This window comes from Eretmochelys imbricata, chromosome 10 (genome assembly GCF_965152235.1).
Source record: "Eretmochelys imbricata isolate rEreImb1 chromosome 10, rEreImb1.hap1, whole genome shotgun sequence".
Classification (NCBI taxonomy): domain Eukaryota; kingdom Metazoa; phylum Chordata; order Testudines; family Cheloniidae; genus Eretmochelys; species Eretmochelys imbricata.
The window spans coordinates 51,298,977-51,314,759 of NC_135581.1; the positions used below are offsets into that span (position 1 = coordinate 51,298,977).

Here is a 15,783-nt window from a genome sequence, read left to right on the forward strand (position 1 = left end):
ACAGTACCACGTGCTGCAGCCAAGCCACTCTCTTGGCCCTTGAATATGTTATGATCAGTGCTTAAATACTAATGGTAAGTATTACAGGACACGATTACTTGGTTTTTGTTTGCATTTTATTTAGCATTGGTTTTAATTTAAGCTCTGTTTAACAAAGTGGATTCATTGATGTGTTTTGAAAGTGTATGTTGTTTGGGTGATTTTCATAAGTTGTACATGTACAATGTGACTAAAAAGGTAAATTAAAAAATATTACCCCCAAAAAAGAGAGAAAATGGCATCATTGTGATTATTTTCTTTATTCCATAGAAATTCAATGTCTTCCTTAAGATCTGGAAAAGGAAACAGTGAAAATCGTAAGAGTGTGTTTTATACCAGCGAAGAGTGGGAGATGTTAGATCCATCCCCAAAGGACTTAGAGGAGTCAATGGCACTGGAAGAAAGGCGGAAACATGCATCAGAAGGAAACAAAGGTACCAGAAGATTCTTTTTCTGTTAATATACCACACCGTTAGCTGTATCTTCAGAAAATATAACACAAATTCAGTCATTTCTTTGTAAACCAAATCTTTGTGTCTACAGACACCCCTTTGCACATGAAATTATCTCCTTGTAGTGAGATAATTCAAGGGTCAAACAGTGGGGTTTGTCCATAATACTGTATACTGTGGTGCATGTGACAAGGTATACAAGAGATCTTTTATTTGACTCCGTGGGCTGGTGTATCTTTGTTTTGTTGTTGAGATGCCGGGCAACAAGAGGGGAGGAAAGAGTCAAGATCTTTGGTTATAATCTTATGTAGAGCCAGCTGCTTAGGGGAGTCACTGGCTTCAGACTTCAGAGGTGTCACTCTTCATCCAAAATGGAGAAACAACATCCTGGTTGCTGCTACTTGACGACGGAGGGGGATAATGGGTGGGAAATGCATCTATGCTTTGATTAATTCTTATAGTCATAAGTTTTTGGAGTAACTTCATGAAAATTTTCACTACTCTTTAGAGCTCTTTGATTGTCATAAGCATTAGTTAATGTAGGAGATAGCATCCTTCTGTCTAAACCAGGGGTCGGCAACCTATGGCATGCGTGCCAAAGACGGAACGTGAGCCAATTTTTAATGGCACACTGCTGTCTGCCGGGGACAGCAGCGTGCAATTAAAAATCCTGCCCAATCCGGCCCACTCTTCTCTGCTCCCGCCCACCGCTCTCTCCTTGCGGGGCAGGCAAGCTTCCCCCTCTCCCGCCTCTTCCCCCAGCGTGCAGGGTTCCTTCCCCTCCTTCTCTCCCACCCTGTGGCCGAGCAGCTGATGGCCCTTGCTACAGAGGGGGAGAGGGAAAAGCAGAGCCGCAGCACACCTCTCTGCTCCGGGGACCTTGGGGAAGGGGGTGGAATCGGCATATCCCCTCCAGCCCCCTGCCGTGAGCCACTCAGGACAGGGGGCTGGGAGCACCGCCACGACCCCAGCCCACACCCCCAGCCCTCTGCCCTGACTCCTGCACCCTCCTCACACACCCCAGCCCCGTGCCCTGACCCCTGCACCCCCCCACAACCCCAGCCCTGACTCCGGCACCCCCCATACATACTCAGCCCCCACATGCCCTGACTCTTGCACCCCCCACATCCACATTGAGCACCAAACGGGAGCTCCTGCACACACACCCCCACATTCCCACCTGCACCACTCGCACCAAATGGGAGCTGCCCAGGTAAATGCTCCACACCCAAACCTCCTGCCCCAATCCTGAGCCCCCTCCCTCATTCTAGCTCCTGGCCAGACCCTGCACCCCAACCCCTAGCCTGCTCCTTCACCCCCAGCCCTGTTCTCAGTGCCCTCCCACCCTCATTTCAGTGCAGAGAGAGGAAGAGAATGGGCCAGAACCAGGGAGAAAGTAGGTACCTACTCTATGTGGACAGAGCCGGGACTCCAGACCGGCAGCAGGCTGAGCGGGGCCGGCAGCTGGGACCTTGGCTGGCAGGAGCCGGCGGATGGAACCCCAGACCGGCAGCGGGCTGAGCCGCTCAACCCACTGCCGACCTGGGGTCCCGGCCGCTGGCCCCGCTCAGCCCGCTACCTGTCTGGGGTTCTGGCTGCCTGCCCCTTGCCAGCCGGGGTACTGGCCACAGGCCCCGCTCAGCCTGCTGCCAGCCTAGGTGAACAGAACCCCAGGCCGGCAGCGGGCTGAGCGGGCCCGCTGCATAAGATCAGTATTTTAATTTAATTTTAAATGAAGCTTCTTAAACATTTTGAAAACCTTGTTTACATACGACAATAGTTTAGTTATATAATATATAGACTTTTTGAGAGAGAGACATTCTAAAAAACGTTAAAATGTGTTATTGGCACGCGAAACCTTAAATTAAAGTGAATAAATGAAGACTCGGCACGCACTTCTGAATGGTTGCCGACCCCTGGTCTAAACAAAGGCACTTATCCCTGCAATCTGTTCCATTCGGGAGGGCCTTCACACCTATGCAGAACACTAGTAGCTTAAATGGTGCTGCACAGGTGTGGCTGCTTGTTTGGGTCTGATTTTAAGGTTAGGGCCATAGTTGTTTAAAACAGAAGAAATCTTAACAGTTAACTCTAGTTTGCTTCCATGGCAAAGTAAACTTGGTGGCTTGGAATATCTTTCATTGTTGTAGTGAGTATGTAAAATTCTGTTCAATTTGGCAAGTGTATTATTTCTTCAGTCTCACATTCATGGTCTCTCTAAAAAATAAAGACCTTTAATGCCAAAAGAGATGTCAAAAGAAGCAACTTGGAAAATGACATGTTGGGTGTGTTTAAACTTCAGTATAAGTCTAATTTTAATGAGCAAGTGCAGACATATATATTTTTATAAAGAACTTTTTGAATACGTTGAAACCTCTTTATTAAAAGATGTGAACTAGAACAAATTGTTTTACACAGGAGTGACTAGTTCAGCCTTTCCATTTGATTTTGGCCGCATTCCATACAAAGCAAGACGTCCATTGAAAGAGATGATTGGATCAAGCAAAAATCGAAATAGCAGCGACACATCCCCAGTTGAATGGAATTCTGGGAATGGCAACAAACTAGCTTCTGAAATGCAACTGAAGTTTCAAAGCCAGCAAGAAGAGTTGGAAAGGCTAAAGAAAGATTTGTCGAGCCAAAAGGTAATTCACACAAGAAGGACAAGCACAACATTGTCAGGCCTGTCCACAACTGAGAGTAAATCAACACTTTTAAACTATTTAATTTCAATGGTAGTTAATTATCTGATAACAAATACCAATGCTAAATGTACCTGTGCATTTGAAAATCTCAAAACAGAGTACCAAGAGATGGAAAGGTCTTTAGTTTGCATAGGGTTCAGTAACTGCTCTTTTGGCTTTTATATCCTCCTTTATTTACCCATTGAAACCAGCTTTCCAGAGTGTGTCTGTGGGCAATTAAAGACTATTCACCATCTGTATATGCAGTCCCCCTATGTTCTCCCCCGGAGAACTTCTGATGTCTGAGATCCATCTCTTTCCTAATCACATTAGAGAAAAAGAAACATTTATGCCTCATTTGGATTCAGTCTGTATCACCAACAGGGTTTGATAGAGCATGGTACAAAGCTTAGACCAACAGCTTTAGATACTGATCCACACGCTATGTAGATACTTACATAGCCCCTATAATTGTAGTAAATGAGTGATTTCCACGTTTTTAAAACTAGTAGAAACAACTCTTTCTTTCCAACTTTACTAGATTATGAGGCGGGTTGTTTTGAATTTTCCTGTGTGACCTTATTGAGGGGAAAGCTGAATCAATTTAGATGAGTTCCACATTTACTTGTGGAAAGCAGTCAGTCACTCTCATAGGAGTGAGTTCCCTATTCTAGATCTAGCTCCTGTGAGAATTCTTAAACTTCTACACTCACAGGTCTCCTCCCAGTTGGTTGATAGTTTCATTGGTCAAGTAGATCGTAGCTGTCATAGCTACTTCTTCCATAGTCAAGAATTATTATCTTAAAGGAAGCTAGGGCTAATCTAGCAGAGGGCTTTGAATATCAGGACAGATATGTTGAACTGGGTTCTTTGGGAGCTGAGCGCCAGAAGGATTTGTTCACAGTAACCTATATGATTAAACAGTCTTTGAATTTTGTAACAGTTGAAACTTTTTTAGGGTGTGTAGATTCATTCCTAGATATGAGTTAAAATAATCAAGCCTGGCGTCAACACTGTGTACTGATAGATTCTCCTAGCATCCGCTTCCTGATTGACTGCCAACCCCAGGTGATGCTGTGATATGCTGATAGCCATTAGATTATCAATGACCTCATCTCTGACCAGTCAATTCAGCATTGGTTCCTTGATTGTGCAGAACACTCTGGTAAGAGAGAGTTTAGGTTTTCCAGCTGGGTTAGGGCTCCAGCTGTTTTCTTCAGCAGTTCAAGCTCTTTGGAATAAAATACCCAAAGAAAGGTGATAAACCCCAGGGGAGGATGAAGAAAAGAGAGTCTGGATTTCTTGTTATATGGGGAAACCTTTCTCTCGAAATCCATAGGGTTGCTCCAAACGTCTCCAAGGATCTCAGGCTTGATAGGTAGGCTTATAAGCACAGTTCTCTCTGCTGTATCCTGTTTTATTCTAGGGAACAAAATAACCCACCAGTATCTCCACTGTCGTGAGGCCCTGGTTCAACCTAGACACATCTACATGGTTCTTCAAATCACTGTGAACGTCCAAATCCATCTTCACTGGGCCCCCAGGAGAGAACACTAGTCTCATCCCCAGGCTCCACCCTTCATCTCAGTTTGTGGGGAGGAGCTCCATTCCCCTATCCCAAAAGTACAGCCCCATTACATCCTATTGAAATCTATCGCCTGTTAGGGCTTCCTCTTAATAAGCTCAGTTCTACTCTTCAGCTACCTAATGGGCCCCAGCTGTCACTGCTTTCTGCAAGCCTGACACATAATATAGCTTAATACATACATCAGTTAATGGTGTGCCAGATGTATGTACCCACTTAGAATTATTATTCTTTGCTTCAGTGGCCTCCAGAAACCCACTGACTTTATTCCATTTACACTTGTTACTTCATGTAATATTCCAATTCTTTTTTTCTTTCGTTTTACATAATTATATTCTTAGGCTGTAATGTCTCATGCCTTTTCTCCACCCTCACTTTACTTTACTCTTTTCAGGAACTTGTGCGACTCTTGCAGCAGACAGTTCGGTCTTCCCAGTACGATAAATACTTTGCAAGCCGTCTTTGTGATGGGGTTCCAAAAGACAAATTAGAGCTGCTACACCAAAAAGATGATCAGATTTTGGGTCTCAACAACCAGCTTGAAAAGCTAAATCTGGAAAAAGATAGTCTTCAGCAGGAAGTAAAGAATCTGAAATGCAAGGTTGGAGAACTCAATGAGCAGCTGGGTATGTTAATGGAAACAATTCAAGCCAAAGATGAAGTGATCATGAAACTCTCTCGTCAGCTCAGTGAATGTGAGGTCAATCCATTCTCCCAAAGTGGAACAGCAAATTCTTCCATGTCATCTTCTTTTAACAGGGAACTACAGGAGCTGGACAGACTAAAAGTAAGAGCAGTGTGTCTCTCCATTTGGGGTAGAGGAATCCTTAGTTCTCTATAATGCTTCACAATAGGCCATCATGTGTAAGAGATCATTAGAAGCTGCAGTATTGCTCTAGAATACTCACACCCATGAGATTTTTTTTCTCTTCCCAGTGGAGCTTGGGATCTACATTTTGCTCTCTAGTGGCTATGGATTATATTGTCCTGCAAAGTGTTGTGCTGGTCAATTCTGCTGTAGTACAGTATATTGTGTTTTCAGTAATACAGTCAGAGGCACCGACTCTGTGGGTGCTCCGGGGCTGGAGCACCCATGGGGGAAAAAATGGTGGGTGCTCCCCCTCCTTCCCCATGCCTGCCGCAATCAGCTGTTTCGTTGTGTTCAGAAGGCTTGTGGGGAGGAAGGTGGGAGGAATCAGGACGTGGCGCACTCAGGGGAGGGGGCGGGAAGGGGAGGGGCGGGAAGGGGCAGGGCGGGAAGAGGCAGAGCGGGGCCTTGGGGGAAGGGGTGGAGTGGGGGCATGGCCTGGGGCAGAGCCAGGGTTGAGTACCCCTTCCCCCACCCCTGCCCCGGCACTTTGGAAAGTCGGCGCCTGTGAATACAGTAATTGCTATGGAGGAAGAATACCATGAGAAGTAATCAGGAATAAAGTGGAAAAAAGTAGGGGGCAGGAAGAAAACAAAGATATAAGGGAAAAGTCAGAAACAAAGAACAACCGGTAAAAAATAAATGAGAGCAAAAGGAATAAGGGGGGGGAATAAAAGACCATTGTAAAATGATGGAAAGGTGATTTAGATGTAAAAGGAGGAATAGACCAGCAATAAAGTCAAAATTAATAGTGCTGGCCCTATTGCTAGTGACCTACTTTCTCCCCTAACTCCTTTCACAGTTTTATAGGATATTGGAGTTTGGGTTCAAACAAAAAATTTTTTTTGATAGCTCCCTAAACTACCATTTAAGCTTGCTTGCCGTTGGATAATTACTGTACTCCAAAACAATTTGGAATATGATTGTGTTCCTATTTAAACAAAACTTTCAAAGGGAAAATGCGTTTTTGACATTTTAATCCACAACTTCCTACATCAGAGCATAAGGAATTCTGGATAATAAGGGATTAAACTACAGAAATGAATAAGCAAATAGTATTTTATCTACTGACAGAAGTGGATGTAGCAGATGAGGAATGCTGAGGATGTGGGAGTAGCAAGAGATGATTGTTTGAAAAGTATCATCTTTCTCTCATTCATCCCCGAACTTCAAGCTCTGGAGTTCAGGGTTGAGACAGGTTGACGCGAGAGAGCTTTTTGCTAGATAACGTGTATTTCTGCATCATGGACATAGCCTTTGAAATAATCATATATATAGTACCAATTGATTGAACCTATTCCTGCAGATTTGTACTAGCAATATAAGTTTGGCTTTTTTTGTGCAAGGCTAGAAAAGAATATTTATTTGGTTTGATAGTGATATTTAATTGACGAGATCTAATAGCTAAACAAGATGGATGAGGTAATATCTTTTATTGGACCAGCTTCTGTTGGCGAAAGATACAAGTTTTCAAACTACACAGAGCTCTTCTTCAGGTCGGGTCAAGATCTAATAGTGACTGCTTGTCCTGTATTCTACTGTATATTCTCAAATAGAAGTTTAAATGTCAATATCTATAGATGGTAAACTTCAATTTTTATTAACAGGACAATCTTCAGGGGTACAAAACCCAGAATAAATTTTTAAATAAGGAGATTTTGGAACTTTCTGCTCTACGAAGAAATGCAGAAACAAGGGAGAGAGACTTGATGGCAAAGGTCAGATTAACCCATCTTTTTTATACTTCCGTTTGAAAATGTTTAAAATAGATATTGAAGAAATGTTTAAACACTGAAAATGATCCTTTCAGCACTCAGAACTGCACAGCTCCTTAAATCCATTGTCTTTTTAAAAGTTTTACTTCTCAGTTGTCTTGAAGAGTGACATATGGTAATATGGGCATGACTTATCCCCCCACACATGCTGTTTATATTCTATCGTGTTGCAATTTCATTTGTAAATCTGCCCAAGAAACTTCACTAAATAGTAGAAATGGAACTGTTTAGATATGTTTTGTATGGTGACTCTGATGAGTGCCACTGTGTATGTTACAATCTATTTAATCTTGCTGCATGAATGATTTTTCAGATATTTGTATGACTTGACATTACCAGTGAATTAAAAAATGCAGTCTTAATTTATGAGCACAGGAATATTTCATGCAAAAAGCTGTTTCTTCAACATTAATATTACAACATTTTGCTTTTCAGTACACACAAGTCAGGAAATGCAGTTAGGGATGAGACTGTATTGTCATGTACAATAGTACACTAAATATGTCACATTGAGTACGGTAAGCTTTAGTGAGTGTGAAGGGCGAATACATTTTTTTGTAGCCTTTGTCAGTGTATGTAGATTTAGAGCACATTTGTGTACAGGTGAATAGGGTATTTGAATGAAAGTGGTCAAGTTATGGTTTGGTTGGGGCTAATTAGGTATGTTTATGTATGTGGATATGTTGTTTGAGCAGGACATGTCCAGACGTGGAACTACACTGCCGCAGTGCTCGGTGCCTATTTGGAGTGGTGCAGCGGTGTCTGGGACAGGGTCGACTCCATCAAAATGGCATCGATGCGTGGCGACCCATCGGTGCCTTCCACTATTCGGCACCGCTCCCCATCCACGGGACACTCTAAAAAGGCGAAGAGGTCTTTTCCACCAAGGCACCGGGGCAAGGCTGGGAGAGAGACTAGACCTGCTTTGGGCAGTTCTTGATCCCCATCTACCTCGCGGCCTCCTACTCAAATCGAGTGGAGTAGCCCACTCCAAGTAGCCCGGCTCACTCTGGAGGCCCTGCAGGCGGCTTGAGACGTTATGTCTCTACCAGTACCTGTTGCACCAACGCCAGCGGCTCCCCAGTCCAGAGGCAAACAGGGGCTCAGACCTCCATAGTCGCCTTCCGGACGGTGCCGCTCACATTCGAGGGAAAGTTCCCGACACTGTTCTCCACGCAGTGGCCGTCCCGCGTGCAACCCGCACCGGTCCCCATAGACCCCCACCAGGTTGTCTGGCTGGGTGCTGAGCAGCAGGGGTTCCAGGCACCGCTTCGCCTCGAGAGAACGCAGATCTTGCGATCAGACCGGGACAGACGGCACCAGAGTGTGCCCTGCCGGGACCGGGACAGACGGCACTGGAGATTGCTGACTCCAAGAAGCTATCGTAGTCCCTCGCGGTACGGATGTCGGTGCTGCTCCTGTTCTTCATCCCACTCGAGGTCCCCGCCGTGGCACCGCTCCTGCAGCCCCAGACGTAGATTGCCAGCACCCAGCCACTGCGGATCCGCCCGTCGTAGCCATTTGCAGAGCAGCCGCTACTGACAGTACACCCACTCCTCCACGCCGGGATCACGGTCCTGAGATCAGCACCGCTCCTGACACCGACGCTTATCCCCATCCCGGGATAGCAATAGATCGTATGCCAGCCTGGCCTCCCTTCAAAGTCGACAGTCGGTGAGCCAGGCAGGACAGTCTGCTCCGTTGGTGCCGCAGCAGGTACAGTGGTACCAGTGGGCCCTGTGGGCCCTGACACAGCCCCCAGCGGTGACTCGCTTGGTCCGAAGGGGACCAAGTGGAGGGTCCTGCGGCACTGGTGGGAACGCAGAGCACCGCACCCCCTCTTCGGCCTCCCCCGATGAGGCAATCACGGCCCCTCCTCCTCCTGTCCTGCAGGAGGGGACAGTAAAGCCAATCAGGAATTTTTGAAAAGGGTGGCATCAAGCCTCAGCCTACAAGCTGAGGAGGTGGAGGAGCCCTCGGATTCCCTCTTTGATGTCCTCTCAGTTACAGCGCCAGCCAGGGTGGTTCTCCCACTCCATGAAGGGGTGGCAAAGATCTCAGATGCCCTGTGGGAAACCCCAGCTTCCTTGCCTCCATCTCTAAAAGGGCAGAATGAAAGTATTTCATGCCTGCGAAGGGGCACGAGTACCCCACTCTGCCCTCAACTCTCTAGTGGTCGAGGCCGTCAACCACAAAGAGCGCCAGGGCCAACCAGCTCCTATTCCTAAGAATAAGGACTCGAGGAGACTAGATTTATTCGGTAGGAAGATTTATTCATCCTCAAGTTTCCAGCTGAGGGTGGCAAACCACCAAGCCCTGCTGGGCAGATATGACTTCAACTTGTGGGACTCAACGCCCAAGTTTGCGGACTCCCTCCAGGAGCATGCTAAAAAGGAGTTTAAGGCTCTGGTCGAGGAGAGCACAGCTGCCGCCAGGGCGGCCCTTCAGGCAGCCTCGGATGCTGTGGATACAGCTGCAAGTTCTATGGCCTACGACGTGTCCATGAGGAGAGCATCGTGGCTCCTGTTATCAGGGTTGTCCAGCGAGGCACAGGACACCCTGCAGGACCTCCCTTTTGACAGCAAGGTCCTGTTTGCGGAACAAACAGACGTGAAGTTACACGGTCTTAAGGACTCTCGCATGACACTAAAGACTCTTGGGCTCTATGTCCTGGCCTTGGCCAGGACCAAATTCAAACTGCAGCAGGCTCCTAGTCAGGCCACGCACTCCAGATATGAGCCCCCTTATAAAAAAAAAAAAAATCAAGGGACTATAAAAAGCACCCACAACAACAATCTTGGCCTGCACCTCAGCCTGGGCCCTCCAAGGGCAAGCAGGCAGGTAAGTGGCAGTTTTGATGGGAGGCCCAGGGACAACTTAACAGTTTGTACCAGGGATCCACCCGACCTTCTCTTCTCCAACCACCTGTGTACTTTCCTCCCAGAGTGGTCGCGGCTGACCTCGGACCAATGGGTCCTTAACACCATCTCCCAGGGCTATACCCTCCAATTTCTTGCTACCCCACCTTCTCTCCCCGTCACTCTTCAGGGACCCCTCTCATGAGGGCTTACTCGAGCAAGAGGTGCGGCGGCTCCTTCACTTAGGAGCGTTGAAGGTAGTGCTGGCGGAGTTCAAATACAAGGGGTACTATTCCTGCTATTTCCTTATCCTGAAGGCAAAAGGGGGCCTCAGGCTCATCCTGGACCTGTGAGGCCTGAAGCAGTACATGGTAAAGCTCAAGTTTCGCATGGTCTCTCTGGCCTCCATCATCCCCTTCCTGGATCCTGGAGACTGGTACACCACCCTTGATCTACAGGACGCATACCTCCACATTCACATATTCGAGGGCCACAGGCATTTCCTCCGTTTCACGGTAGGGCAGGAACAGTACCAGTTCACTGTCCTCCCGTTTGGCCTATCAATGGCTCCCAGGGTCTTCACAAAGTGTATGTCTGTGGTAGCAGCCTACCTCAGGCGTCGGGGGGGGGTCCAGATTTTTCCCTACCTTGACGACTGGCTGGTCAAAGGCAGCTCCAGATCACAGGTACAGGATCACGTAACACTCCTGTCCACGTGCTCCACAAGGGCTGCTGGTAAACAGCACCAAATCCATATTGGTACCAATGCAATGCATAGAGTTCACTGAAGTGATTCTGGACACGACATTGGCCAGAGCCTCCCTCCCTGCAGACAGATTCGAAACCATGAGGGAGCTCATCAGGGTGGTCACGAGGTTTCCCGTGACGGGTGCCAGAGTGTGCCTCCAACTTCTGGGTCGTATGTTGGCATGCACGTATGTGGTTCGTCATGCCAGACTCAGGATGTGGCCCCTTCAGCTCTGGTTGGCCTCGGCTTTCTCCCAGTCCAGAGACAGGATGGACAAATTCCTCACTGTGCCGGGATCTGTACTAACTTCCCTCCGCTGGTGGTCCACCCCGGTGAACATGCTCCAAGGGGTCCCGTTCAGGGGCCAGTCCCCAACTGTGGAGTTGGTGTCCTATGCGTCAGACTTGGGGTGGGAGGCCCACATGGGAAATCTCCAGACTTAAAGTCTGTGGTCCGTGTAGGAACTAGCCCTGCACATAAATGTCAAGCACACACTCCTATTGTGGAATGGACATGAGCAACACATCTCAAAGAACACCAGTTATGGAAAAGATAACTGTCTTTTCCAGTCTGAGCATGCAGCATTTAATTATAGTATTTGCTGTCATAAACAGTATAATAAAATAAAATCCATTTCGGAATGTTTGTTCAAATGTTTGAGTCGCTTTGTGCAATCTGGACATGTAAAAATAGGAAAGGAAAACTGACTATTTTCAGGTTATAGATTTGTATCCCTTTGATCTTTAGGCTGTGTGAATTTTGAATCAGATGTTTAGAAATACTTAGTGTGACATGTATTTGTGTTTCTAATTAGTACAGTAATTTGGCATGTTATTTTCTACAGTGTGCTAGCCTGGAAGCCAAACTTTGTCAGATAGAAAGTAAATACTTGATCTTGCTTCAAGAAATGAAGACTCCTGTTTGCTCTGAGGAACAGAGACCTACTCATGATGTCATTACTCGATTGCTCGAAGATGCATTAAAAGTGGACAGTAGTGAGCAACCAGAACAAGCTTTCTTTAAACCTTTCCTTGTCAGGTAAACCTGAGGCTAATTTAATTATTTTGAGGGAATCCAGTCTGTATTTGGAGGGAGGCGTGGGTGGAGAGTGGATTTCAGATATGAATCTTCGTATGTATTGTAAAGTCTTAAGTATCCTAAAAGTACTTCAGGTGAATGAATATACAGTGTTTTCTCATCCTCCATTTCCCCTCTGAACAGTACACTTATACCCTAGGCATCTTGGTTGATGTGTATTGCTGGGCCAAAGGTATTTGCATATGAAAACTGATAGGTTTTTTTTTTAATTTCTAGTTTACTTTCCCTCCATGAATAATAGCATAACTATATCTGTGAAATCACATAACAGGCCTTGTAAGCACAATACTTTGTTTCAATTGTATTAAATAATTTGGTATCAAATTAAATATCAGCAAAATTATCCAATACATTTAACTATTCCAGATATTAATGTAACGTGGTTGTCCCATAATTTTGTGTACATTATTCTATGGCTTAACGTCCTTGCAGTGACTTACATAACATTAATTCCAAATGTGGATACAGTCTCTGAATACAGAATTGTTCAAAAAGTAAAATATATTTTGTAATAAACTAAATAGGGAACTTTGACACTTTTATTAAAATAGTATGAAAGCTCTGGCATGGTTTAAGGATATTGCTGTATCACCAAAGTAACTTAAGAATGACTACTTGGAATTTCCTTAGAACATACCAGACTGCAAACTTTTTGTAGAAATCATATTCTTTTTTTTCTTACAGTGAACATGATATTTATGGGTTTCAGACAGTCCCAGAAGATGATGAGGAAGAGAAATTAGTAGCAAAGGTGCGAGCCTTAGATCTGAAATCCATTTCTCTCACTGAAAACCAGGAGATTTCTACAGGGGTAAAATGGGAAAACTATTTTGCAAGCACAATGAACAGGGAGATGATATGCTGTCCAGAATTGAAGAATCTTATCCGCTCTGGAATCCCGCATGAACATCGTTCCAAGATGTGGAGGTGGTGCATCAACCTCCACATTAAAAAGTGCAAGGACAGTACTGATCCTGGATATTTCCAAACCCTGCTTCAGAATGCCCTTGAAAAACAGAATCCTGCATCCAAACAAATAGAGCTGGATCTCTTGCGAACTTTGCCAAACAACAAGCATTACTCTTCCCCCACTTCTGAAGGGATCCAGAAGCTAAGAAATGTCCTTCTGGCATTTTCGTGGAGAAATCCTGATATAGGATATTGCCAAGGTCTCAACAGGTATTATATTTCAAATCTGATTAATAAGAGTGAAACACTTGGTAGATGTGTACAGTAAGGATAGCACTGTGCCTTGGGAAGATGAATTTTTTTTTATTGTTGCCTTCATTAGAGATATTCCTCATCTTGCTGATTTGATAATTTGGAAGCTGTTTCAAACCTTGGTAACAGTTTGGGAATAAATGTATCAAATAGTTGAATTATTGAACAGGAAGAATTTGCAAGAAAAAAAGTCATTCAAAATAATGTTTAAAAGTGTCATTTTAAGACAGTGATCATAAAATTGATAAATAATTTCCTGAAAAATAAGGGGCTTAATTCTCCCTCCTATAATATGAAGAACAAGTTTAATCTAAGGGCCACATTTTGGAGTACTAGTTCATTTTTCAAAGACATGCACTAGATGATCACAGTTTTTTCTGTTCAGAAGAGTTGACAACTTGATCAAGTGCTTTGATTTGTTGGCTTTTTTAATGAGGAGAGAAATCCATGCTTGGGCCATAAACATAGACTGACAGAAACCTGTAAAAATAGATTTTTGCAGAGGAGGTAGGATTGGAGGGAACTGTTACAATTAATGTGGTGTTTAACTGAGCTGAAGTTTTGTGTTGCTTTAATGTCTGTCTTTAGTTTAAAACATAAAAAAATGAAAGTTCTGGCTGATTGGTTAAAAACGTTTGGCACTAGAAGGGCTGCTCCTGGGTGAATTTTGCATCACTGCGTGTGCGCAGAATTCATTGCTCCCATAGATTTATTTGCTTACCCGCAGAAAAATGACTTCTGACAGAGAAGCAAAGGGAAGCTGCAAGAGTGGTAATGCATCCACTCTCTGGCAATGCAGACAGGTAGGTTTGGACACCCAAAGCAGCCAGTAGAGATGTAAATCACTACCTGGCAGGGGCTGGGTAGTTGTGTGTGAGACGGAGACATTCTGTCCCTCTCACACACTATTGCCGCACGCTCAGTGTGGAGGGGCAGGGCTTTGGGGTATTTCTGAAGAGGTAGGTGTAGGGCAGGCTCTGTTCCCTCTGGCAGAGGAGAATGTAGCAGCCTGTCTGCTTAGTTAATTGTTCTTAGTGAATTCCCCCAGGAGTATAAAACAGGTGTGTAAATTTTAAGGCTCTATTACATTGCCAGAGTGGTGTAAAGGAGCCTTATTGTAAAGGACAGTATAGTCTTATAAATGCTTATGGTCCTTTAGTGATTAGAATTGGTATACATTTTTGGACTGAAAAAATTTCCTATCAAAATGTGCTCCATGAACTGTTTGCTACTGACCTTTTTCGAGATGGTCAATAGTCAGTATAGACTGTGAGTTTGAGTCCCTGGCCCTTACTTGCTCTTCAGTTGCCCATGATGTAACACTGAGCATGTGGCTGCATATATTTGTTGACTAATAATTAGAAGTAAAGGGTCAATGCTAGCTACATTACTGTTAGACAGAGGGGGTTTGATGATTTCTTCCAATGCTCCACACTCCCATTCTCCATCCATTGTATTGTAGTTTAAATAAATGACCAAAATAATTGAAACTATCTGGATTATATTGCATTATTTTGACCAAAAATATTCAGAATTTTAAAATATTGGTCGCAGAATTTTTAATTTTTTGGCACAGAATTCTCCCAGGAGTCAAGGGCCACAGATCCTATCATTTGCCCTAGTGCATCTTACGCTAATAAATCTGGTCAGGAAATCCTGACTCTGGTGTTTCTACTCTAAAAAACATTTCAAGAGTTTGTAGCATTTCTAACTTAAGTACAGAAAAGTATTCAGGATCCATAAAAGACCTCTATAAAAGAGGGGGTTGTCTGAACTTTTTTTCCCCCATTGATACAGTTTTTCACTGATGTAATTACACTGGTGAACACCTGTGGAGTTTAGTAGGTTTACTGCATTGGTGTAAAGTGACTTGCACTGGTGCAGCTTTATCCTGATTTGAAATCTATGCCAAATGAATCTGGTGAGGCCATATGTGTGCATAAAAGAAAAACAACAAAAAATAGTGTAGACAAGCCCAAAAGGATTCTTCTCTGAGAGGAATTTGTGGTAAATTAATCTTGTCTCTTAATGTGTGCAAAATATTTCCAAAATTTCCCCAGTTATTTTCACATAAGCCTCAGCTAGGGCAAGAACATTCTGTTTAGTATTCACTATGCAATTGGTACTTCTACTTTTTTTACTAAGAGAATATGACCCTAAAATAAAGGATTGCAGGAATCTGGTGGTAAGGGAGATTGGCTCGGGCTGCGTGGGGGGGAGGTGGGAAGTAATATTCTCTTCTGTGACTTCCTTCCTGGTTTTCTTTTGTCTCCACCACCACCATTTTTAAAGTTATCACTTCTCCTTGATGATTGTTTTGAGACACTTGATTGGAATATTGCTGTACTGGCAGTTGGTAAAGAGAAGAAAGAGAGAGGGCAAAAGAAGAGAGTGCGGAAATGCAATCCAATCTGATTCACATGTAGGTGAATCTAATAACGCTGTGTGACACAGA

The 15,783-nt window shown here is 44.4% G+C and overlaps 1 protein-coding gene across 1 annotated transcript in view; it reads left to right on the forward strand.

The window, feature by feature from the left end:
* TBC1D2B (TBC1 domain family member 2B) overlaps positions 1-15,783 on the forward strand; it is a 64,100-nt gene that overhangs the window by 37,892 nt on the left and 10,425 nt on the right. Inside the window, exons 4-9 of the mRNA XM_077829321.1 lie at positions 310-473; positions 2,910-3,136; positions 5,155-5,547; positions 7,236-7,346; positions 11,854-12,047; positions 12,792-13,286. Coding sequence (XP_077685447.1) covers positions 310-473; positions 2,910-3,136; positions 5,155-5,547; positions 7,236-7,346; positions 11,854-12,047; positions 12,792-13,286 — 1,584 coding nt within the window. The remainder of the gene's footprint in view (positions 1-309; positions 474-2,909; positions 3,137-5,154; positions 5,548-7,235; positions 7,347-11,853; positions 12,048-12,791; positions 13,287-15,783) is intronic.